Source organism: Camelina sativa, chromosome 1, assembly GCF_030686135.1.
Source record: "Camelina sativa cultivar CO46 ecotype springtype chromosome 1, ASM3068613v1".
NCBI lineage: Eukaryota > Viridiplantae > Streptophyta > Magnoliopsida > Brassicales > Brassicaceae > Camelina > Camelina sativa.
The window spans coordinates 1,314,750-1,338,757 of record NC_141880.1 but is presented as its reverse complement, the minus strand read 5'-3'; the positions used below and the strand labels follow the sequence as shown (position 1 = coordinate 1,338,757).

At 34.3% G+C, this 24,008-nt stretch overlaps 5 protein-coding genes across 7 annotated transcripts; 3 read left to right on the top strand and 2 right to left on the bottom strand.

Annotated features, from left to right (window-relative positions):
- The first annotated feature begins 1,224 nt into the window (after window positions 1–1,224).
- LOC104793456 (NAC transcription factor 47) lies at window positions 1,225–3,208 on the top strand. Its single transcript, XM_010519837.2, has 3 exons — window positions 1,225–1,843; window positions 1,925–2,271; window positions 2,443–3,208. The coding sequence occupies exons 1-3, from the start codon at window positions 1,675–1,677 to the stop codon at window positions 2,989–2,991; spliced, it is 1,065 nt and encodes a 354-aa protein (XP_010518139.2). The 5' UTR covers window positions 1,225–1,674; the 3' UTR covers window positions 2,992–3,208.
- Window positions 3,209–8,448: 5,240 nt separating this feature from the next.
- LOC104793365 (NAC domain-containing protein 46) lies at window positions 8,449–10,311 on the top strand. The gene is made up of 3 exons (XM_010519742.3): window positions 8,449–8,914; window positions 9,000–9,280; window positions 9,512–10,311. Exons 1-3 carry the CDS (start codon window positions 8,716–8,718, stop codon window positions 10,055–10,057), a joined length of 1,026 nt encoding a protein of 341 aa, XP_010518044.1. The 5' UTR covers window positions 8,449–8,715; the 3' UTR covers window positions 10,058–10,311.
- A 1,888-nt stretch (window positions 10,312–12,199) lies between these two features.
- LOC104793282 (putative pyruvate kinase, cytosolic isozyme) lies at window positions 12,200–14,201 on the bottom strand. The gene is made up of 3 exons (XM_010519650.3): window positions 13,874–14,201; window positions 13,315–13,776; window positions 12,200–13,219 (listed from the first exon to the last, which is right to left on the bottom strand). Exons 1-3 carry the CDS (start codon window positions 14,117–14,119, stop codon window positions 12,395–12,397), a joined length of 1,533 nt encoding a protein of 510 aa, XP_010517952.3. The 5' UTR covers window positions 14,120–14,201; the 3' UTR covers window positions 12,200–12,394.
- Window positions 14,202–18,857: 4,656 nt separating this feature from the next.
- LOC104793136 (myb-related protein 2) lies at window positions 18,858–21,393 on the top strand. Of its 2 annotated transcripts, none has more exons than XM_010519463.3 (7): window positions 18,858–19,162; window positions 19,243–19,455; window positions 19,542–19,618; window positions 19,727–19,784; window positions 19,879–19,963; window positions 20,044–20,113; window positions 20,240–21,393. In XM_010519463.3, the coding sequence occupies exons 2-7, from the start codon at window positions 19,248–19,250 to the stop codon at window positions 20,963–20,965; spliced, it is 1,224 nt and encodes a 407-aa protein (XP_010517765.1). In that variant the 5' UTR covers window positions 18,858–19,162; window positions 19,243–19,247; the 3' UTR covers window positions 20,966–21,393. The 2 variants fall into 2 exon arrangements, with proteins under 2 accessions (XP_010517765.1, XP_010517842.1); XM_010519540.3 differs by having other exon boundaries at window positions 18,895–19,162; window positions 20,258–21,393.
- Window positions 21,320–23,559, bottom strand: LOC104792990 (uncharacterized). Of its 2 annotated transcripts, none has more exons than XM_010519290.3 (9): window positions 23,340–23,559; window positions 23,182–23,243; window positions 22,887–22,971; window positions 22,704–22,790; window positions 22,540–22,593; window positions 22,252–22,439; window positions 21,963–22,045; window positions 21,769–21,869; window positions 21,320–21,679 (listed from the first exon to the last, which is right to left on the bottom strand). In XM_010519290.3, exons 1-9 carry the CDS (start codon window positions 23,388–23,390, stop codon window positions 21,473–21,475), a joined length of 918 nt encoding a protein of 305 aa, XP_010517592.1. In that variant the 5' UTR covers window positions 23,391–23,559; the 3' UTR covers window positions 21,320–21,472. The 2 variants fall into 2 exon arrangements, with proteins under 2 accessions (XP_010517592.1, XP_010517654.1); XM_010519352.3 differs by having other exon boundaries at window positions 21,755–21,869; window positions 23,340–23,529.
- Between the last annotated feature and the right edge of the window lie 449 nt (window positions 23,560–24,008).

Below are 24,008 nucleotides of genomic sequence, written 5' to 3'. Positions count from 1 at the left end.
TACTGCAGGTCAAAGATTACTTTTGTTTTTATCATCAGTGGAACGTTTTGTGTTAGTTATTATCTCATTTAATCCAATCACATCTCGACCGGGTTGTTTATTTTATCATTCCAACTTTATAAGATTTGTACATCCGCAATTCAATGCATTTTTTTCTTTTCTTTTTTGGGTAGTTTTAGTTACATAATTATTGAACCGTCCGCAGAACGTTGCATGTTTTTAAGCCAACGTTGAAATATGAAAAAGAAAAAAGAAAAAAAGTTGTGTAAACGTTGTTTTCATTTTAAAGTTGTTCTTATCCATTTAGTTTATATATTTGATTTCTATTTTTGTAGATATTACCTAATTTCACCATTTATGAATCATATAATTGCTGTCTACGTTAGGAAAATAAGGAAAATTCAATTCACCTAACAAAACTGGAAAAATTCATGAATCAGAGAAAGCAACGATCATCGCACTTAATACGTTAGGGTACGGTTTTACTGTTTTATCATCGATGTTAATTAATTTATTTACTAAAATCAATGAAATGATAATATTTACGACGTTATAAAACTATCCAAGAAGAACAAGTAATAGCCAATACCTAATATGCAATATATTCATTACAATGTTTTCTCGAAACAATTATAGCTGTATATTTATTTTTATTTTTTTACTCTGAGAAAAGGATTCTAAAAAAAAAAGAAGACTAGTGTATGATGCTTGCGTCATCAGCCGCATCTGGGCTTACGTGGATATGGTTAGGACAAAAGTAAAACTAACCAATCAGATGTCATCCCAGAGGACACAGCTGTCTCATTTGGGTCCACTTCTCTAACAAAACTTGTTCAATTATTCACACTCAACACAAATGACACGAATAAACAATTCCATAATTATTTTTAAATATTTAAAAACGGAACTTTTGTGTTCATACTAAATAGCATATTTTGTTGGAAAGGCTGGGGGACCATTTCTCATAATTTATATGAAAATATGCACTCAAATTTTCGGATTCAATCCGTAAAAATACATTTTTCTAAAACAAGTCCAATTTGAATTCATTATTAGCAATTTTTATTTTTAATGTATAGATAATCAAGTCTTTAAATGTAATTAGACAGATATGAATATATGACACATTTAATATATTTAGGAGAAGATTTAGAGTACGTGTACAAACGACCAAAATTTTAAGTAAAATATTAGTATTTATCCAGTTTCTTCTGTTCGTAAAACATGCTTGAGTTCGATATCTATGACGTTATACATTTGTTAGTTTCTCTCCATAAAGTTCTAAAAATTAAAAAATCTATATTTTATTTAGTTAAAGAAATCAATCCTAACTGATTTTATTTAACCTTTTCGACTACTTTCACATTAATTTCAGATTTTCTTTTCTTTTTTCTCTCGGTTTACTTTACAGAAAATAATATTCTGTATTTTCATTTAATTTTTAAGTCTCATTTTTTAAAAAAAATTATACATACAAACTAGTACTAAACGACAAAAATCTACACACCATAAATTGCCATCGCAACCTGCTCTACGAAAATTTTCAATCTTTGGCTCAGTTCCTTTTTTTTCTCTTTGGTCCTCACCCAAAAAAAAAAAACAATTTTTCTCCTTTGTTTATCGATCAAGATTTTCCTATTCACATTAGATTTTAAAATATCACTCAAAGAAACAATGATAAGCAAGGATCCAAGATCGAGCTTACCACCCGGGTTTCGATTTCATCCAACAGATGAAGAACTCATTCTCCATTACCTAAGGAAGAAAGTCTCCTCTTTCCCAGTTCCACTTTCCATCATCGCCGATGTCGATATTTACAAATCCGATCCATGGGATTTACCAGGTATTATATATACACTCTTCTTTTTGTCTACGTTTATTTCAATTTTTTTGGTTATAACATATGTTGTTTGATATGTATCAGCTAAGGCTCCGTTTGGAGAGAAGGAATGGTATTTTTTTAGTCCGAGGGATAGGAAATATCCTAACGGAGCAAGACCGAACAGAGCGGCTGCGTCTGGCTATTGGAAAGCAACCGGAACAGATAAACTAATCGCGGTAGCAAATGGTCAAGGGTCTCATGAAAACATTGGTATAAAAAAAGCTCTTGTGTTTTATAGAGGAAAGCCTCCAAAAGGTGTTAAAACCAACTGGATCATGCATGAGTATCGTCTTGCCGAATCTTTATCCCCCAAAATAATCAACTCTTCTAGTAGCCAAATCAATAATTTGGGAGATAGGACTTTAAAGTCTAAAGAATATTCGATGAGGGTAAGTTTTTTTGCTAAAGCTTTTTTTTTTTGGTTATCGCCAACTATTTTAACCGGAAGGCATAAACCGAAATATATTCATAAACCATTAATTTGTCTCTTTGTTGTTTTAATTTGATTGTTTTATTATTTTTGCCCCATTACTCTCTAATGAATTTTATATTTCCTGCAGCTGGATGATTGGGTTCTTTGCCGGATATACAAGAAATCACACGCTTCAGTGTCATCACCTGATGTTACTTCAGTGACAAGCAATCAAGAACAAGAGGAAATTGACAACGAACCATTCGTAGACCGCGGAACCTTTTTGCAAAACGAACAACAACCCCTTAAACGTCAGAAGTCTTCTTTCTCTAACTTACTAGACGCTACAGATTTTACGTTCCTCACAAATTTTCTAAACGAAACCCCTGAAATTCGTACCGAATCAGATTTTTCTTTCATGGTCAGTAATTTCTCTAATCCTGACATCTACGGAAACCATTACTTGGATCAAAAGTTACCACAGCTGAGCTCTCCTACTTCAGAGACAAGCGGGATCGGAAACAAAAGAGAGAGACTGGATTTTGCGGAAGAAACGATGAACGTTTCTAAGAAGATGATGAACTACTATAGTTACAATAATAGTATAGATCAATTGGATCATAGTATGATTCAACAGTCTAGTTTCCTGAATCAGGAACTCTTGATGAGTTCTCACAGTCATTATCAAGGCCGCTAGAGAGGATTTTAATTTGAAAACCTAATGACGGATTAGGGACCGTTCGATTTATATATGATTGAAAAAAAATCGTAGGAGAAATTTACCAAACTATTGTGGGGGAAAAAGGAAAGATTTTTATAGAATAACAGTAGTTGATGTTGAATTGTTTGATCATATAATCAAATACAACCTTGTATTAAAAAGTACTGAATTATTAGTTTGTTATTTTTTTGCATTTCGGTTCTTATCGAACTATTTTAATAGCTTTCCAGAAATTTCCAAGATTATTGATTCTAGCATATATGGACACGCATGTTGAGTATGAGAGCATAGCTAATATCCTCTTTTTTTTCAATGTTTAAGTACACCTTTTAGAAATATTGGATGAAAAATCGGCAAAATCGTTTTCACAAGTCGTTTTAAATAGCTCGTGCTCGTACTCGTACTCGTCCTCCTCCCCGTTGATTTTCTATAAAAAAAAGATTAGTGTATGTAATTCTTCTGGACGGTTCATGATTGCGGTATCGTAAATCCACGTGGAGACTATAATTCCATTTGTTCTCTCTTTCGTATATCCCTTGAAAGATCATCATCTTCGTAATTACTTGCACACAACTAATTGGTGAATCATCGTTTTTTTGCTTTTGTCGTAATTAGTACTGAATCATCGTTTACATTCGGCTTTTCAAAATCTGTATCATCGTGGTAAATTCACAAGTGCGAATAAATAAAGAGGCAACAAAGGCCCATTTATTAGCATCAAAGGCTTGTATATATGTGGAGTATTTTTCTTGGCACTATGCAAACAATCGAACGGCGTTGTGGTTGATGCGGTGTTATAACATTGAGGTTAGAACAAGTCGGCTATATATCGTTTTATCACGTTTTCTTCTTTTTTTTTTTTACTTTGAGCAAACGTTTTATCAAAAAGTTTAAATAATTGCTGCACTTGATGTAAAAACGTTTGTTTTTTTTGCAAATCAATTTATATTTTCTTCAAAAAAAAAAAAATTACCTCAGAAGTAGGTAGTACATGAGAAGAGATTTCTTGGTAAAATGACTGCCAAGGCTTGTTAGTGAAGCTAGAGTTTGTGTTTCTTTTCTTTCCTGCATTATTGCCGGATCATTTAGACACGTATTAAAATAATTCTACGGTAGAATATATAGCAGCCCCAATATCCATCTACATCATAGTAACAGCTATGCACATTCATTTTTTCTGAATAGAATCTTAGCTAGGGGTTACTTTCACAACACAACGTTTCTTTTATCCTCATACGATTCACAAATTTGGTTATGCCAGCAGTTTTCTTATATATGATGATAATGGTTTGAAACATTCAAAAATTATACTATGCCAATACTAAAACTGTCTTTTATCGTAAGTCTTAATTTATCTATTATTAAAAGTTATGTCCCATCTAAACCTGGATCCAGCAAAAGTTCTGCTAATACATACAAAGGGAACGGTCACGAAACAACGTATACCAACATTGGAATTATCGTAAATATGATTGTCATATTGGATAGTTTAACTACGTGGGGTAAGACTTATTAAAAATCACGGTTTAATGCAATTTCTCCGAACCTTGAGGACTTGGATTCATTAATAGTCGTTTCTAACATATAAGCTTAATCTATAGATTGTTTTTAACTTATAAGTCATCTCGAGGACTTGGATTCGTTTATATCCTTAATAAAACGAAAAGACATGACTTAATTTGAATCTTTTATATATAGGTGCTATACAAATCAAGAATGAGACGCAAATCACGTGATGACGTGAATACTGGCTCTATTACTGCCATCATCAGCTAATTCTTTGTTTTGTGTTTTCTTTTTCACCTTTTTTTTTTCATGTTAGGAAATCATATATACAGACAAAAGAAAACGAAACTATGCTTACGGACACCATACCACATGTTGGTTGAAAAAATAGCATATGTGAAGTTCACACTGATTAAAAGATATGTAATATAGAAATCACACATGCATTATTTGGTGGGTGTGGGTGCCGCTGCATACGGTAAAATATGAATAATTAGATGCGTTTATATATACTAAATATATGCTAAATGATTAGTTTATAAGGTATATTCTGGATAGTGTGTCGACAACACAAAATTTGAGGGCAGTCCATGGCTCGATTCTTCTATGTTAAGCAAATTCGCTTTCTAATTTGTAGAAAACGACTTAAGAGACAAAAGAAAATCAAGTAAGTCATTATATCTAGGCTGATTAAAAATATTATCTTGAATATCGAGGTGACGCGAGCCGGCCATACAATCGTTATTATTTTCTAAACTTTAAATGACATTATAATATACACCAGTGGGTATACAAGTGTCCAAAACTACAGATTTGATTGATTTTTTTTATTAGCTATATTGAGAAGTCCATCTGATTAAATTATACGACCTCTCAAGCCAAAAAAATAGAATATTTATATGACCAAGATTATTATTAAAACTAAGAAACCGTAGAAGCGACATGTAAACTTCCAATGAATTAACAGTTTAACAAAAAAAAAAAAGCTTCCAATGAATTATGATGTCTCCTTTTTATTAGTCTCTATCGATTATTTTGGTATACTGTTAATAACTTGGATAATTGTTTGGATACAAAAACTGCCCCAATTTGAATGTAAATCCAAATAGGCAAATAGCATGTTCGTACTTCGTAAGCAATTTGAAAAAAGAAGAAGAAGAAAAAAAACCCAATAGTTATGCTTAGGTTAGGGCAATAACTTGCCAATAGCTAATAGTAATAAAGAAATGTATATCCGAAACTGTTTGCAGCTGCAACTGAAATAATCTGTAAAAGATAAATAATTGAAGTCGATATTTTATTTAGCTATATTGTATATGGTTATTATAATAAGCCGACGACCCACTTGATTCCGAAGGCTATACTAGTATTTAAATTTAAATTCTAAATCCATAAATTTCTGTGTATATTACTCACGGCATGACTGAGGACTAGTGGTGGTAGCCATGACACTGGGAATGGTTGAATGACATCATAATTATTATCATGATCAAGTTTTTATTTCTGATCGTTTTTGACGAGAAGAAATTAAATAGTGAAATTGTTTTTATTTTTTTATTTTATTTTTTATCGTGTAAGTTTTTGATAGGAAAAAAATAATTTCAACACAAAAGATGATGGAAGAGGACTCGTCGAGGATAGACAGTGAGTGTTATTGACAGTTAAAAGGCCTGGGCTGGGGCCACATGTGACCCAATAAGGGAGTAGATGATGTCATCGTCTACGTCAGATGCCGTCACCAAATTGATGCGGCTCCCTTTGCTTTGAAGTCTTTTGCCTTTCGAAGCAAAAAGTCAACCTTCTTAAGTTTTCATTTTAACAGCAGCTTACATTTTATTATATTTTTCTCTTATTTATTATTCTTCTACTATATAATGGGCCCACGCGCCAAAACATTTAAAATAACGGAAATTTATACAAATTAATACTACAATATATGAGAAATTTCAAGGATACATAATAGTAATATGTAAGAAAAGTTCTTTCCTAGATTTATAATTTAATTAAGCACCCTAATTTAATTCCATAACGTTGCGGTCCACATTATATTATTGTATTGTCAATTTTGTTATCTGATAAGTTATTCTTATCCAGTGTCCGTTATATATTATTATTCATGCGATATAATACAATAATACCATAGGTTGATGATACTATAATTTGTTTTGGAAGTCGATCGGTAACGAAGAAAAAAAAAAGATGAAAGAGTCGACGGTCACTAATAATACGAACAGTCAAAATCGAAATTGCATTTAACTAGTAATTAAAAACAAGGAGTTTATTGGTTATTTTGAAAATTTAATAAAGTCGGTGAGTTGTTGTGAGTATTATTGACTTAAACGACTTTTAATAATTTCATATCGTAAGTACAATTGAAATTGTTATATATTCAATAGTATTGTTAATCTTCTTGCAGTATGAAAAGCATATACTATGTGAATTTATGTGCAGCTTAGAAAATGATTTAACTAAGTAATAGTAGTAGTAATAATCCTGATAATGCAATGTAATGGGGGAGAATAAAGACAATTAGACAGTTAAGTTAGTTGGAGATTAGATGTCATATAGTTGAAACTTTTCAAAGATAATATAGCAGGCACTCAGAGAATTGTTTTTTTTCCTCAATATTAAAATCCAACTAGCTTTATTGGCACAAAAATTAACTAGTATTTTACTCATCGTATAGTAAGTAGTATTTTCGTCCCTCTTTCTTTTTCCATTTTAATTGTTGCTAAATATACAAAAAAAATATCGGTTGAAAAACATCTAATCAAAGTACAAAGTACAAACACATGATGTTATACATTAAGTTGATTGAGTCGACGATAGGACACCAAATCCATAATCTAATTTGGAAAATAAATAAAAAATCAGTTTAGCTTATCTTATATACAGTTAGTTTGATGCTTAAAAGAAAACTGAACCGATTCCAAATTCATAAACTATATCACAATACAAATTTCAGAAAGTAAATTGCAAAATCGAGATCACCTATTTTGTATTTTCTTTTTAATTGGGAAACCATGCTCAAACAAAATAATCCGAAAGGAGCACTCTCAGTCATATATATCCATATACTATACTACAGTCCTCATATTATGTGATCGACGTATTCGTTTTTACTCTCGTATACAAATCTTCATAGAAGAAACTTATCATCTTCATATAATAATACGAACATTACACCATACAATATGTTTTGAGATTCTTCTGAGGAATTACTTTTAGCAGGACAACACATAAGAAAAAGAAAAAAAAGGAACATCTTTTTCAATAATATGGGTCCACATATATAATACGAAGAGAAGCCAAACCTTTTAACACTTTTTGAGTGGTAAATTTTCAATTCAAAGGTTTTTTTTGCCACACGACTCTTTATTTTCTTTCCAAAAGAGGTTATTTTCAAAAGGTAGATGCATGTCATGTGGCTATCGAAGGTTCGAAGCCATTTTTTTTTTGGTGGGTCGCTAAGGAAGCCATAAGAGGACTTAATTTACTGACATAGTCCTAAGAAATGTTGTAAAAATACAATTTTAATTGAACCATAAAATTATTCGACAGACGTGTGTCCATATGGATCTAAAAAAGAAATTAATTTTCTTTTAGGTTTAATAATTGAAAATAGGATTGCAAAAATAAATAAAATTCAATAACATTTCTGTAAAACTGTATGTAGACCTACAACCATATATTAAAATGCTAATTGCTCTAAATTTCATACAAATATTACTTAAGATATTTTTAATTGTTTTCTAAATTGTGCGGGCTTTTTCAACAAGTAAGGAAATTGCTTAGAGGATACGTGTCTCTGCTACATCACCAAAAAATAGAGAGAGAGAGAGAACAAAAAAAAAAAATGAATACTAGAAGAAAAAGAAACAATTATTGATTTCTTTTTCTTTCTTTCTTAATTCTTATCTTCCTTCTATATAAAGACATTTTTTTCTACCTTCACATACTTTTATTTTCATTTCCTTTAACTGCATAGTTCCTCAAAATCCTCAAACCTTTGCTTCTGTTTCTTTCTTTCTTCAACCTCCTTGTTTCTTCTTCAGCGCCTACGTGCATCTGCTATAAACACATACCCCTCGATCGATAACCTTAAATTTCCTTTTAAGAAAATTCTTGTTTTCTTGAAATCCATCAAGGTTTTTTTTTCTTTTCTTGTTCTTGATTAAACATACATAAAGATAGATGGTGGAAGAAGGCAGTGTAGTTGTGAATCAAGGAGGAGATCAGGAGGTGGTGGATTTGCCTCCAGGGTTTCGGTTTCACCCAACTGATGAAGAGATTATAACTCACTACCTTAAAGAGAAGGTCTTCAACATCCGATTCACCGCGGCGGCGATCGGTCAAGCCGACCTCAACAAGAACGAGCCATGGGATCTACCAAGTAAGTCAAATCAAGATCTTTTGTATTTTGACCGTTTCAAACATGATCATCCATCAAGATTCTGATTATTGATTTTTGAGTGCAGAGATTGCAAAGATGGGAGAGAAGGAGTTTTACTTTTTCTGCCAGAGGGATCGGAAGTATCCAACCGGGATGAGGACGAACCGTGCCACTGTGTCTGGTTATTGGAAGGCGACCGGGAAGGACAAGGAGATCTTTAGAGGCAAAGGGTGTCTTGTTGGGATGAAGAAAACACTTGTGTTCTATAAAGGAAGAGCTCCTAAAGGTGAAAAGACCAATTGGGTTATGCATGAATATCGTCTTGATGGCAAATATTCGTATCATAACCTCCCCAAAACTGCAAGGGTATGTCAAAACATTGGTTCGGTCGGTTCAATAAAATAGATCCGAGTTTGATGCATATAAGTTTTTGTTTGGTTTGGAAATGTTTATCCTGTAGCTAGTTATTCATTTTTTATACGTCTTAGTTCAAGATTTAATTCAAAATATAAAATTCAATTAGGATCTTAATTAATTAGTTAGCAATCTAATATTAACTCTCTTTTTTTTTTTTTTTTTGCTTTGTTGTGGTTATAGGATGAATGGGTGGTGTGTAGGGTTTTTCACAAGAACGCTCCTACTACTACTATTAACACCCCAAACCAACTCTCAAGGATTGATTCTCTTGACAACATTGATCATCTCTTAGACTTCTCATCTCTCCCTCCTCTCATAGATCCAGGTTTCTTGAGCCAACCCGGCCCAAGCTTCTCCGGTGCCAGCCACGACCTCAAACCGGCCGTCCTCCACCACCCTTCAACCGCACTAGTCAACAACACTTACCTCCCTACCCAAACCCTCAATTTCCCTTACCACTCTGTCCACAATTACAGATCTGACTCGGGGTACGGGGCAGGTTCGGACACTAATAACAAGGGTATGATCAAGTTGGAGCATTCTCTTGTGAGTGCGTCTCAAGAAACCGGTTTAAGTTCTGATGTGAACACAACTGCGACGCCGGAGATATCTTCTTATCCTTTGATGATGAATCCGGCAGCCGATGCGGCAATGATGGATGGTAGCAAGTCAGCGTGTGATGATCTTGATGACTTGATCTTCTGGGAAGACTTATATACTAAATAAAATTGGGAGAAGGTTATTTATTAATTATGATTGAAGAGTGGCATTGATTACTTGTGTAGGGTTTTTAATCGTGTAATTAGTTCGTATATATATACATAAGAAGATTATTAGGTTTCTTAGGCATTGGACTTTAGTTAGATAATTGTTACTTAGATTTTAGTTTGGGAAAAGGGATGTCATTGGGGTTTTGCTTCTTTGTGATTTAACTTGTACATATATAATATATACATATATAAATTTTTAGATTATGCAAATTATGTTTACAATCTTAATGTTTCAATGCCTATTTTTTACTTAATTTTCGCAGTGATGCTGATACATATGTACATGACTACAAGCATATCAGCACTCATATATATATACATGTACACAATCTTAATGTTTCAATCGTTGAGCCGTCAAGTATAACCACACCGGATATATAGTTCTCATCAATTAAGCTTCACTAGTTAGATAATAAATTAGATGACATGAATAATATGTATATACTTTAAAGGTCACCGATTCTTGGTCAAGATCAACGATTAGTGAGTCTGTTGTAATTTATGTATCAAACTCTTTTTTTAATGCCGGTCTTTTCCGGTTATCAACTCATATGCATACTAGTCCACAAGCTTATAATATCTCAAGGAACCAGACATTTTTCATTTTACTAAACCACCGTTACTTAAGTTTTAGATTATGCAAATTATGTTTACAGTCTTAATGCAAATTACTTCTCGAACAACAACTATATAGGTAATAATATGAGAAATTCCCATCTAGGCCAGTTATGTTGTTATTTGGGTGAAGGAGAATGGGACGAAATAAGTTCTCATTTTCAGAACATACAATGTAGGGGGAAAATATCAAATATGGACCTATAGAATCTGGATAAACTGAGAGAAAAACACAGCTCACGAAGCATGTGAATTGTTCCTTGAATCTGGGCATCATATAAGCCTTTTCATATGGCTAATAATTTAGTTTATTTAGAAAGATGCTAAGTTAGGACAGTGATTAATGATGGGTTTCTTGTAAATACAAACTCCAGATCCCTAAGTCTTCTGTCTTAAGGAACTTAGTTATTGCACTCCATATCCTTTACGTAAAAATATATCAACTTAAGAATTCACAAAAAAAAATGTTGAATTTTGGTCTGTATATACTTATATTTTAGGAGTTAAACTTTTTTTTTGTTTGGTTAAAAGAACCTTTATACTTACTTTTAATTTGGACCCGAAGCAGCAGCTGCAAACTTATTCGTACGTTTATATTGTTGTACTACATATGTTCGTTCAAACTGGTCTTTTTACGTTTACAACGACAACTATAAATATTCTTTACAGAACTCAACAAACCCCAAAATGAAAATTTGAGCGAGCACAATCATTACGATTCAATAAAATAGTACAGTAACATTTTACGGCGGATAAGTAGTAATTAATGTTACCAAATTTCCCCTCTCCCATAATAATGAGTGATGACGAGTATTTATTTTTATTTTTCTATCGGTGCATAAATTTTCATTATCGTCTTTTCATCGGCCACTTTACGCACTTTGCATGTAAAAAAAGACACGATTGTCTACAACTATGAAGTTATTATCTGTGTTGTCCACAGATTTGACATGTTTACACGAAGAATATGAAGAAAAACAACGAAAAGATAACTCCAAATTTTAAAAGATAGAAAAATGCATGAACCTCTTGATGAATAAATTAATGCGCATTATTATAAGAAACTTTCCTTTAAAAGCAAAGCTTTACGATGAATACTTGCAGCAAAGCTAACCGCTTCGTTCCCTTTTTCGGTTTCTAGATGATTGCTATGTTTGCTATCTTTCTCTCTAATCCTTTTGTTTTTCTTTTTTACCATTAAAGTTTTGAAGACCCAAAACAAAACATTTAAAATCTCTAAAATGGACGGTCAAGCTCATAAACTTGCCTCGGCCAAATATCATCATCGGTAACAAAAAAAAACGTTAACCGGATCCAACAACTTCGATACCGGTGAGAAACCTTAATTTGGGTTAATTGGTTTTCCCATTTTTCGAATCTGCCGACAATAGAAGATAAGCCTTTGGGGCTTTGCGTATGAGCCCAATATGATCAATCCCAAAAAAAACATTATTAATTCGCATCTCTCGTCTCGAATATCAAATATCCAAAAATGTCAAAAACTTTAATAATGCTGACAAAAGGTCCAAAACAATGTCTAAATCGAAAACAAATCACCAAAATTAAAATTCTTAGAATGCTGACAAAAATTAAATTTCCTCAAGACTCTAAATTCGACCCCACAAAAAAATAAAACTTCAAAATTGACCCCGTGTCAAGAAAAAAAAAACCTTGGGTTCTACTCCACATTCAAAATCTTGACAACAGAGGAACCATCGATCTTGTGCAACGCCACAATAGAATCTCCCGTCTTGCATATCCCCTTCTTCTTCGCGAATTCAATTGCGGACCTAATCGTCTCCTCCGTCGAGTCCTTGTTCGAAGACCTAGCTGAAGCTCCCGTAGCCATAACTGGAACAATTCCACGGTAAATCAAACCACGTCTAGCCACATGTGCTGCAGATTCAGAACACGACCACTCGAAATCATCGGTACGAGTAATCTCCGGCACAACAACAGATAGAATCGGAACGCTCGGCCTGTATTTCGCCACAAGCTCCACCGTGTAGCCTCCCTTGGTGAGAACCACAATCGCAGCCGCACATAGACTCCTAGCCGTCGAAACGGCTGAAGCGGCCAAGCTCTCAATTGGAGACAACGGCAACGAAACGATTTCTTGAATCTTCTTGTGCATTGTGTCGTAATCGAGGAAGGCCTCTGCTTCCTTACAGATCCTTGACATTGTAAGCACAGCGGTTTCAGGGTGAGCTCCGGCGGCGGTTTCTCCACTTAGCATGACACAGTCTGTGCCGTCAATAACAGCGTTTGCTACATCGGTGGCTTCGGCTCTAGTGGGACGTGGAGATTTGGTCATCGACTCAAGCATCTGTGTAGCTGTGACAACTGGTTTGCCGAGAGCATTAGCCTTCTGAATCATCATCTTCTGAGCAAGAAACATCTTTTCGATCGGAATCTCCATTCCCAAATCACCTCTAGCCACCATGAATGCATCAGAGTTCTCCAGAATCTTGTCAAAGTTCATCACTCCTTCTTGATTCTCCACCTGTAATAGTCCTCACAATGTTAGTATATAACTAATTAAGAAACCAAACTTAACTTGAAGAAAAGTGTTCTGTTTTTTTTTCTTTCAGAACTTACCTTTGACATTAGCCTGATGCTCTTGGCGTGCTCTCCAAGCAATTTCCTGACCTCGATAAGATCAGATCCTTTACGAACAAAGGAAAGAGCGATGATATCAATCTTATTCGGAACTCCCCATTGTAAAATATCCTCTTGATCCTTCTCCGTGAGTGTTGGGAGATCAACTACGATACCAGGGAGGTTAACGTTCTTTCTTTCTCCAAGAACAGCAGAGTTCTCACAGCGGCAACGAACGAGACCGAGACTCTTGTCACAGGACAAGACGGTAAGAGAGATTGTGCCGTCAGAACAGAGAATCACGTCGCCAGACTTGAGATCTTCTGCAAGTTTCTTGTAGCTCATGGAGATTGTGTTTGAATCCCCTTGCATTGTGTAATCTGTTGAGATTGTGATCTCTTGACCTTGAATTAGCTCAACCGGTTTGCCTTCTTTGAGAAATCCGGTTCGGATCTCAGGACCCTAAAACAATAAAAATAAAAATAAACAGAGTTAAATTTAAATCCCCAATCGAACCTTAAACAGCTTAAGAAGAAGTTGAAGAGACAATTAGGGTTACCTTTGTGTCAAGCATGACGGCACAGGGAATGCAAGTGTTCTCCATGGCGGTTCTGAGATTATCGAGGGTTTCCTGATGGTACGAGTGAGAACCATGTGAGAAATTGAACCTGGCTACGTTCATGCCGGCTCTGAGAAGCTTCTCAACCATCTCAACAGATCTCGAAGCAGGTCCGAGAGTACAGACGATCTTCGTCTTTGACTTAAGGGATCCATTGTTAGTTTGTCCTCCAAGTAACTTCTCCATTGTGAAAAAAAAAACTCTAAAAACGCAGAGAAAAGTGTAAGAGTATTTGAGAATAGAAGATCGAAAGCTTGTGAAGTTTTGTGATTATGATGATTAGGGTCGCGTACCTAAGGTATATATAAGAGAATTAATGTCCTTTTTTACATTATAAGAAAAGGAAAAGGAAACAACTTACTTTTATATATGTATTGTCTTAATTATTGTTTGGTCTTGTGTATCAAGTAAATAATTTCCAATAGCGTTTTGGAAATACTGCTTTCTTGGAAACGAATTTAATGCTGAACATGAAAAAAGGAAAAATTTCTTCTTGGCATTTAATGATGTTCTTGTATCTCAAGAATAAAAAATAAACCGTCGTAAAGAGATTATGAATCAAACAATAGAATTTTAGTAATTATTAGCTTATTTGAATACTTAACAAATTTGATTACAATCGTATTAAAATATTAAATAAAGCAAAACTTAAAGTTCCAGACTTCCAGTCATCAAGACTCTTAACAATTTTAGAAAATTAGCAAAAGGATCAGTAATTTTTCATAGACTAGCAGATTCGATTTAGACATCATGTATGATATAGTATACTTTACTTGTCTTTGTGTGAAAGGGACTCGTTTCTATACCCCAAGTCTGACAGGAGTGTTTGAACGCAACTCTGACATAAGCTACTGGTTTGTAAAGAAGATATACCAGAGATTTTGCTAATTGCCAAGGGTCATGAGTGCACTTAAACCTGGTTTTAGGTGAAATAATGTCAAAATAAAGCTTAAACACACAAATATTCCAGTTGGCTAAAATACTACTACCAAAATGCATAATAAACAGTGCAATATAATGAAACAACGAACTCAAAAGAATCTAACTTCTTCAGTTCTCCTGCTGGGATTACATGAGTGAAGACTGAAGAGTTTGAAGCCAATTGTGGACCTTGAAGAATCAAAATATAAGTTTCCCACTAGTTTTAATGAGCTTAGGCATTAGACCACCTATTAAGGGAAAATATTACAAATAGTAATTTCAGTACAGGACCATAAAACACAAAAAAAAACTAGCAAGCAGACAGCTTCTGCTTCTCATTCCCACTATAAGACATTCATTCCCCTTTGATGGGTGAATTCCACACAACTTAGAAACACAGCCCATGCGGTTTCCAAAACTAACAAAAGAAGACAATTGCATCATAATTGATTAATGATTACAAACTAGAATAAGAATCAAATATTGCAAAAATGCAAGATAGAATCATAGAAATATCAGTTAGTTACAACTGCTACAAAATGCAAGATATAAACATCAAATATTTTTTTTAGTCAACAACTACGACTACAAAATTGCAAAAATGCAATATAGGAATATCAATTAGCTAAAGTAAAGTGCTTACTTGGTTACTTCTATCTCTGAGACGTGTAATTTTGAATATTGAAATCACACTCTCGACATATTTGAAGATGGCATATTTTTCTAAAACTAAAAGCCAAAACTAAATCCATGGTTTAACCACCAAACCATGATAGAAATATCAAATATTTATTTTTAGTCAACAACTGCTACAAAATTGCAAAAATGAAAGATATGAATATCAATTAGCTAAAGGAAATGCTTACTTCGTTACTTCTATATGAGATGTGTAATTTTGAATATTGAAATCACACTCTCAGCATATTTCAGTATAGCATGCTTTTCTAAAGCTAAAAACCCACCAAATGTAAGAACGTACATCTCCGTTATGTATGTAAACAATTTTACTCTAATTAGCTCTTTTGATCTAATTCTTTCTAGTCAAAGAAAAAAAAAGCCCACCAAACCATGATAGAAATATCAAATATATTTCTTTTTAGTCAAAAATGCAAGATAGGAATAACAATTAGCTAAAAGAAAGTGCTTTTACTTGGTTTAGCCAAAACTAAACCCATGGTTTAGCCACCATACCATGAATAACTTTTTATACAAAATTGTTCATGATCTGGTGGCTAAACTATGGATTTGATTTTGGCTAATCGGAACAAATTGCACAATTATTGTTCTTCCGATACCTTTTAAATTAGATTTTAAAGCATACTTCTTATGTATCTTATTAATTTTTTTTAGATTTTTTTTTTCGAAAATATCCATAAAAAAAAAAGAATTATGTAATATTAATTGATAAATTGTTAACTAAAATTATTGAATGTTATTTGTTTAGAGTTATAAAAATTTGTAAATTACAAAAAAACATATATTTATAATTAAATTTTAATATGTATGAAGAGTCTAAAAATTGGAGAAATTTAAGAGCATGTGTGTTCTAGTTCTAGACCACAAGTAATTTCACTAATAAAGGTTTATACAACGATTTGAATTGATGACAGATATTACTACAATATACCTAGAGCCCGACTGCTGTTAAGCAATTAATGTATTTGTATTTAAAGTTCTGAATATTACAGTCGACTGATCATATGTGGCTGAGTCTACTACAATATATTTCAATAGTCAGCCAATAAATTTCTGTCACCTATTCAATAACAATCGTTAATGAGACCGAACCGGTCTAGTCCCTAAAGGGGACATAACCGGTCAGGTTCGTTTTTTAGTTTACTGATTCAAAGTCCTCATTTTACCTAAATCTGTTCAGGTGAAAATTGAATAAGCCAATAACACAATTTTTTTATTCTGCAAAAAGTTCAATATTAGGTTGATAATATACATAAGTAACGACGAACAACAACGAAAACAAATATCAATAAGTTTTTTAAGACTAATCTTCTTCTATATATTGAATGTTAACAAAATATGAAACAAGCCTAGCTATAAGTAGAAAGTAAACGAACCTCATATATGTGTTTTTTTTTTTTAGTTAACAAATTTTATTTTCGGGTTAAGATGAATAACAAAGATTCTTGACTTGAGAATGCGACTCAGCTTTTTTTCATTTTAATTTCTTCTTGAGTTTTTGATTCTCATTCTACAGAATCACCCACTTTCTGCTTTCATTTTGTTTTAAATATGTTACATATTTTATTTTACGAGGAAAAAAAAAAGAATACAATTCCGTGAGTATTTTTTCCGGCGAATGTAGCCCACGTGTTGAAGTATGCTCCCTACGCGAGAGCTTCGAAGCATCATTAGTAAAGTTAGTCGTAAACACGAACAAGAATCTGTTAAATGAACGTACAAGGAAGAACATTTAGTCTCTATCACACCACTCCCTCTCTTTTCACTTATAACAGTGACCTTTCGAATAGGTAAAAAGGTAAACAAAATAAAACAGAGCTAGAGAGTGTGCAACTATTATAAAAAAAATCAGAACTATTTAACTAAAAGTCTCCGTAATCGTTACAAAAGTGCATAAAAGTGGAACAATATCAATATTGTCTCGAAATCTTGATTTGTTTATAAACTAATTCACTCGATGACCTTTACAAAACCGCTGTAATTGAACAGAGACTTTGGGGGTAAGAAAGAAAGAATCTTCATGAGAAAGAGTGAGTTTGATGAGAGATTCATTCATGTAGACTTTAAGAGACTCTTGCAACACACAACATGGAAAGCATATCCTCACCCACATGGAGATGAAACTATTTTGGTATTATGCTCTAATACTTTTAACTCAAGATTATGATAGGTTCTTTCTTCCCGAAACCGAATAAAGTGTATTGAGAAATCACAACCATGAGATATCGCCTATAAAGTTTGGTTCGGTATCAAATAAATGCAAAGATATCATTCAAGGAACATAATATTTGTTTTGTTAAATATACCTTATGAACAATAGACCATATCAAAGCACTCACTAAGCTAATGTGGGACTACAAAAAAAAAAAGGATATATTCTCAGTTGCACATACAGTAGTAATATCCTACGCAACTCCAACATTTGGCAATGACCTTATTCTGTTGAAGATGAGATGCCTTGACGGTAATATGAATGCATGCAGAAACTCTTTCAAAACCGTAGGCATCTCCTAAATATTTGCAGGAAAGTAGCCAAGCAGTAGATGAAGTGATGCTTCACTTCTATATATGTATGAACATATAGACACACACAACACACATGGACCGGAGAGATAATTGTTAGTAGATCAGACAAGAAAGGCTACAAACATAATAAAACAGAGGATATGGAGGGGCCAAATGTTTATTGTGCTAATCAAAGAATGATAAGAAATGGGACCCTCCAGTAAATTATATACTGTGTAGAGAGAAGAATAGGTACTAAACTTGTTGAAGGAGACAGATTCTTTATCATCTTTTAAAGCAAAGCAATGTTTCCAACTTTCATGTGTTTGCTTAATCTCAAACTAAACGGCTTCTTTGATGGACTGAGAGTCAAAAGTGTTTATATCATATTACACATTCTTCAAACATGTCAAGATGAACAAACCCTTTTTAATATCATCAGTAACAACAGCTGACGACTAAAAGTCTTGATATATAAAAATCATTAGACACATAATGTACCTAGAGACCGAAAATGACTCCATGAATAAGGAACAGATACAATTAAGCAAATGAAAAGCTTAGAGAATATTCCAAGAGAAGAGTTAGAGAGCTGTGACTATGAAAAATATCAAAGAATAAGAAAAGAGTGGATTCCCCCAGCCCAAGTTATAAAAAAGAAGAAGTTAGGAAAAAAAATCAGGGAATAAGATACTTCTCTGCCAGAATGGCGAAAGAATGCGCATATGATGCATTAATTGTGGATCAATTCTGGTATCTAAATTGGGGTTGAAAAGTTGTAGTCCATAGGAATCATCAATACATGAAATTATAAAATAATCATCCACAAAAACAAAAACAATAACAGTTCAAACGATAAGGACACAACTAACAAAAACATCGATTGGACCAATTATTCATATTCCATACCTTAATCATCCTTCTCTAATTTCTCCATTCAACTTCCTATATAAAGCAAAGTTGCACCAAACCAACCTGAGAAAAAAATATAAAGAACAAGTAAGCACAAGCAGCTAAAAGAAACATCTTCCTTAGTTCGTGGAGTTTTTACACTCTTGGGAACTTCTAAGAGAAGCAGTTTGAATACAAGAACTAAGATCACGTCAGGTAAAAAAGAAAAATCATTATTTAAATGCAGTTTCCAGCAGTTGGGGACTAAACTTATCATTTGCCTTTTTTGTGAACAGACTTTATGTATTACCAAAACCAGCACCAAGGAAAGAACATCCTCTCTTCTTCAAGAATGCATATAACCACTGAAAGGAATCCATTCCTCAGAGGGAACAGTCCAGGAGAATCTGGACTCATCCTTTCGACGGATGCAAAGCCACGCCTAAAATGGACTCCAGATCTTCATGAGAGATTCATAGAAGCAGTCAATCAACTCGGTGGAGCAGATAGTGAGTTATATTATATCATTAGCAAGAGAATTAATCATCTTTTGACCAGCAGGCTTTTTAGTAATATTGTTTATTCTCTGTTGCAGAAGCTACTCCTAAGACAATCATGAAAGTCATGGGTATTCCAGGCCTTACCTTATACCATCTCAAAAGTCATCTTCAGGTAAGCCATCATATCAAAAAAATATGCTTTTCCTCCACATGAGATAAAACTCTTCTAGCTAAAAATATTCACAAAAGGTAATACTAACTTCATTTTACTGGTAACCAGAAATACAGGCTGAGCAAGAATCTCAACGGACAAGCTAATAGTGGCTTGAACAAGATAGGTAAAATCTATTTACATTAACTAGATTCACAGGTTCATGAACTTACAAACTTTAATCTGTTACAAAGATCTAAATCTAGTATGTACTTGTATAGGTATGATGACCATGATGGAAGAAAAGACCCCTGATGTAGATGAAATTCAGAGTGAGAATTTAAGCATCGGACCACAGCCAAACATGTAAGAATATGACTATTTGTCTATATGTATCATCTAACGTATTAGCTTATCACAAAATGATCTAATCCACTTGCACACAGGAATTCGCCAATAAGTGAAGCACTGCAAATGCAAATAGAGGTCCAAAGAAGGCTTCATGAGCAACTTGAGGTAGCAGCATATCCATACAACGCTGTTATGCACTCTTATTAAAACTAGTGCAAGTCATCAATCACTTATAGTATCTAGAAAGATAAAAGCATTCCGTTTACATGTTCGTATTTAAAACTGAGCCAGGTACAGCGACATTTGCAGCTCAGGATAGAGGCTCAAGGGAAGTACCTGCAATCGGTGTTGGAGAAAGCACAAGAGACTCTTGGAAGACAGAACCTGGGTGCAGCTGGAATCGAAGCTGCAAAAGTACAACTCTCGGAATTAGTATCTAAAGTATCAGCAGAGTACCCAAACTCAAGTTTCCTAGAACCAAAAGAACTCCAAAACCTACGCCCACAACAGATTCAAACAACCACCTATCCACCTGATTGCTCTCTTGAAAGTTGCCTGACCTCAAGCGAGGGAACGCAGAAAACGCTAGAGAACAACAGAATAGGACTAAGAACATATCTAGGTGATTCAACATCCGAGCAGAAAGAGAATATGGAAGAAGAACCATTGTTCCAAAGAATGGAGCTCACATGGAGAGAAGGTCTAAGAGGAAATCCATACCTTTCAACAATGGTCAGTGAAACAGAACAAAGAATCTCATATTCAGAGAGAAGTCCAGGTAGATTATCAATAGGAGTAGGATTGCAGGGACACAAAGGTCATCACCATCAACAAGGCAACAATGAGTATACAGACGAAAGATTCAAAGACAAAAGTGAGGATCATAAGTTTGAAACAAGAAACCACCGGAAAGGCATGGATTCAGCAACAGAGCTAGACCTCAACACACATGTTGAAAGCTATAGTACAACAACGCGCACGAAACAGTTCGACTTGAATGGTTTCAGCTGGAACTGAGAAACCCTATTAGGGAACTGCTCAATACAAAGATAACGTTTTGAATCAAGATTCTTGACTGAGGATAATGCACCATAAACTATTCATTGTTTATTTTTACCTCATATATACAAAATACAGAGAAGTACCTCTAACTTCATAGACGCTCAAGAATTACGAATTATCCGGAAGAGCCACCGTCGCACCGGCGAATACAAACGGCCGTTCGTCGGAGTTTGTACGGCGAATCGAGGAGAGAAACGTAGTACTTATAATTGAACGTGTCAAACTGCGTTTGGACCGTACCAAACGTATCTTAATCAAACCGGTCTGATAATTTTTTTTCTTTTCAGTTATTTTGTGGGAACATTGAAAAGCTGAAAAGCTTTCAATAAATCCGTATCAGACCGTTGAGAACTAAATTAACAATACACGGTTATTACCACTAATCGCTCTTGTTGCGTAAAGAAACAATTTCACTAAAATGTAAACCGGTCCAGCTCGTGATTCATAAGAAAACAATTAAAATCACAGACCGGTATGGTCAGTGAACTTGCTCACAACCTCTTGTTCCATTTCCACAAGTTGGTGGCAAAAAGCTTCAACGTCTTTCACCTCTTCTTCAAACTCAAACCTAAACTCTCTCCATTGATACTCATCTCCAGCTTCTTCTTCACTCGGTACCTTCCCCAACAACTTGAAACCTTTCTTATCCACTGATACCATATAAGCATCCTAATGGCCAAAAGAAAACACCGTCAAATGACCAAACTAACATAGAGAATCCGAATTCCAAAACTCATGGCATACGCTTTTTTTTTTACCCTTGCGTTTATATCGAGATAGTATAGACAGAAAAGAATCAAAGCCCGTCTTCTTGACTCGTTCTTGTTGATTCCATCCACAAGTTTTGTAGACCAAATCCCTGTGAATTAAAATCGAGTGCAAAAAGCTTAAGATGAAGCAGACCAAAAAGCTAGATGGATAGCTTGGAATCAAATGTCGTTGGTTTCATTACCTAATGGATCAGCTTTTGACAGTTCCAAAACCTTTAAGTCTATTTCTTTCGTGGCACCATTTGGGTCAATAAACATACATGAGCTGAGAAGAAAACCAGATAACTCATCATCACAAAATAATCTTTGTATAATGGGTTCTATATTCTTGTCTCTGCTTTTATTTCTTTAGACTCTTACATGAATGTAAGTAAGATTATTATATAAACAGTAAGATCTTTCTTCAATTAAGGTCAAAACTGATATATTAGTTTAGTTACGCATAAACAGAGATGGTTTTGTGTGTTTTACCTTGGAACGAACTTATAAATAACGTATTTTTCTTTTGCATCATAGACCAGGGCTCTAAGACTCTCACACCGGGAGGCATACATCTGATCACACGAATTCAAGATGCTACGAACAGAATTTGGACTCTCACTAATCGCTTTCTCCTCTAAGTGTATAGCTTCCTCAACATATTTATTCACCGCCTCAACCTTTTATCAAGAAGACAAGGCATGATGAAGATAATTAAAAAAAAAAAAAAAAAAAGGGAAGCTGTGACTGACTCCAAATTAAAAGTTCCATGGTTCTTACCCTTTTATCTTTAACAGGGACAATCTCTCCAGTAAAAGCAACCCGGTCTGGAAGCTGCAAAGAAAGTTAAACCCCGTTTTGAGTAAGAGTGATACAGACTCAAAAAAACCTCCAATCTAAGATAAGACATTGAATGCAGAGAAAAGATAAATAGACACACAAACCTTTCCTAAAGACTTGAAAAAAGCTGCAAGGGGACCAGGATACGGATGGGCAATAGAAAAGGATCCACGTTCATCAAACATTATGTTCTGCCAAAATCAGAGATTAGCTTTTCAAGTTCTATTTACGATTGTGAATGGTCAGCATCATTCAAAACTAAGTATGTAAAGAGTAAGAAAGCTTACGACATTGTGCGGTTCACTTTCTGGTACCCAGAGATAGGGCTTTCCTCGTCTCATCACGTACTTAATCTTTGAAGTATGTATTATACTAAAAGCAAAACAGCCCAAAAATAATACTTGATTCAAAATTACAATTTGGCAGAATCCCATGATCGACATTGAATAAAATCTATAAACAGAGACGCTAATTTTCCCAGAATCTGAGCTTATATCTTCTTCATATCCTTATGATAACCAAACATGGTGTTCTAAGTACCCGTCAAGCAATTTCAAACTAGCGAAGCAAAAAAAAAATTACCTAGCTTTATCTTCAGGTTTGATGGTATTTAGGTATCCTTGCCAGTTCGAAGCGATTACAGTCTGCAATAGGGAGAAGAAATTGGCCGAGAAATTTTCAATCGATACAAAGAAAGAGCTTCACTTTTAGGAAAATAGATTAGAGATAAGAGGAGGTACTTTGCATTTCTCGGCTAGTGCAGAGAGATTCGCCTTGCTTCCTTTCATCATCGCGATCTATGCTCATCAAGTGTTCGACGAAATACCTCTTTACGATCGCGCTCGCTCTACTCACTCCCAATGTTTTTTGGTTAGCTCTCAAGAAAGGGTAACGTAACGGTCTTTTTAGAACAGCGCCGATGGCCCATTAGTGCTGTTGGAAATACCCAATAATGACTCCAAAAATATAAGCCCCATTAGATTCGACGTTAAACCTCATCATCATTACGCGCTTGCTTTAGCGCGTCGAACTAATTTGTCTGGCGCCATTTCATCTTCAACAGATCCAAATATGTTGATTTATCAATTTATCCCGCATACGTGATATTATTTTTCATGTCGACGACTCGACTCCCACTAGTTTCTCTGGCTGATGATAATCAAAATTTTATAATATCTATGTATACCAACCGCGACTATTACATGCTTTTTAAAAAGATGTGTTAATTCGTATTTTGTTGATGGTGCTCTCAAATCAAGAATATCTATCGTCACTTCTTAATTATATTTGGATGTTTCTGATATACATACACGCACCTCATCGGGGTTTCTTCTCGTAAGTACGTTTGTGAGAAAACAAATTGGGTACACACAGAACTAGCTACCTAACTATACTTCACCATGACTACT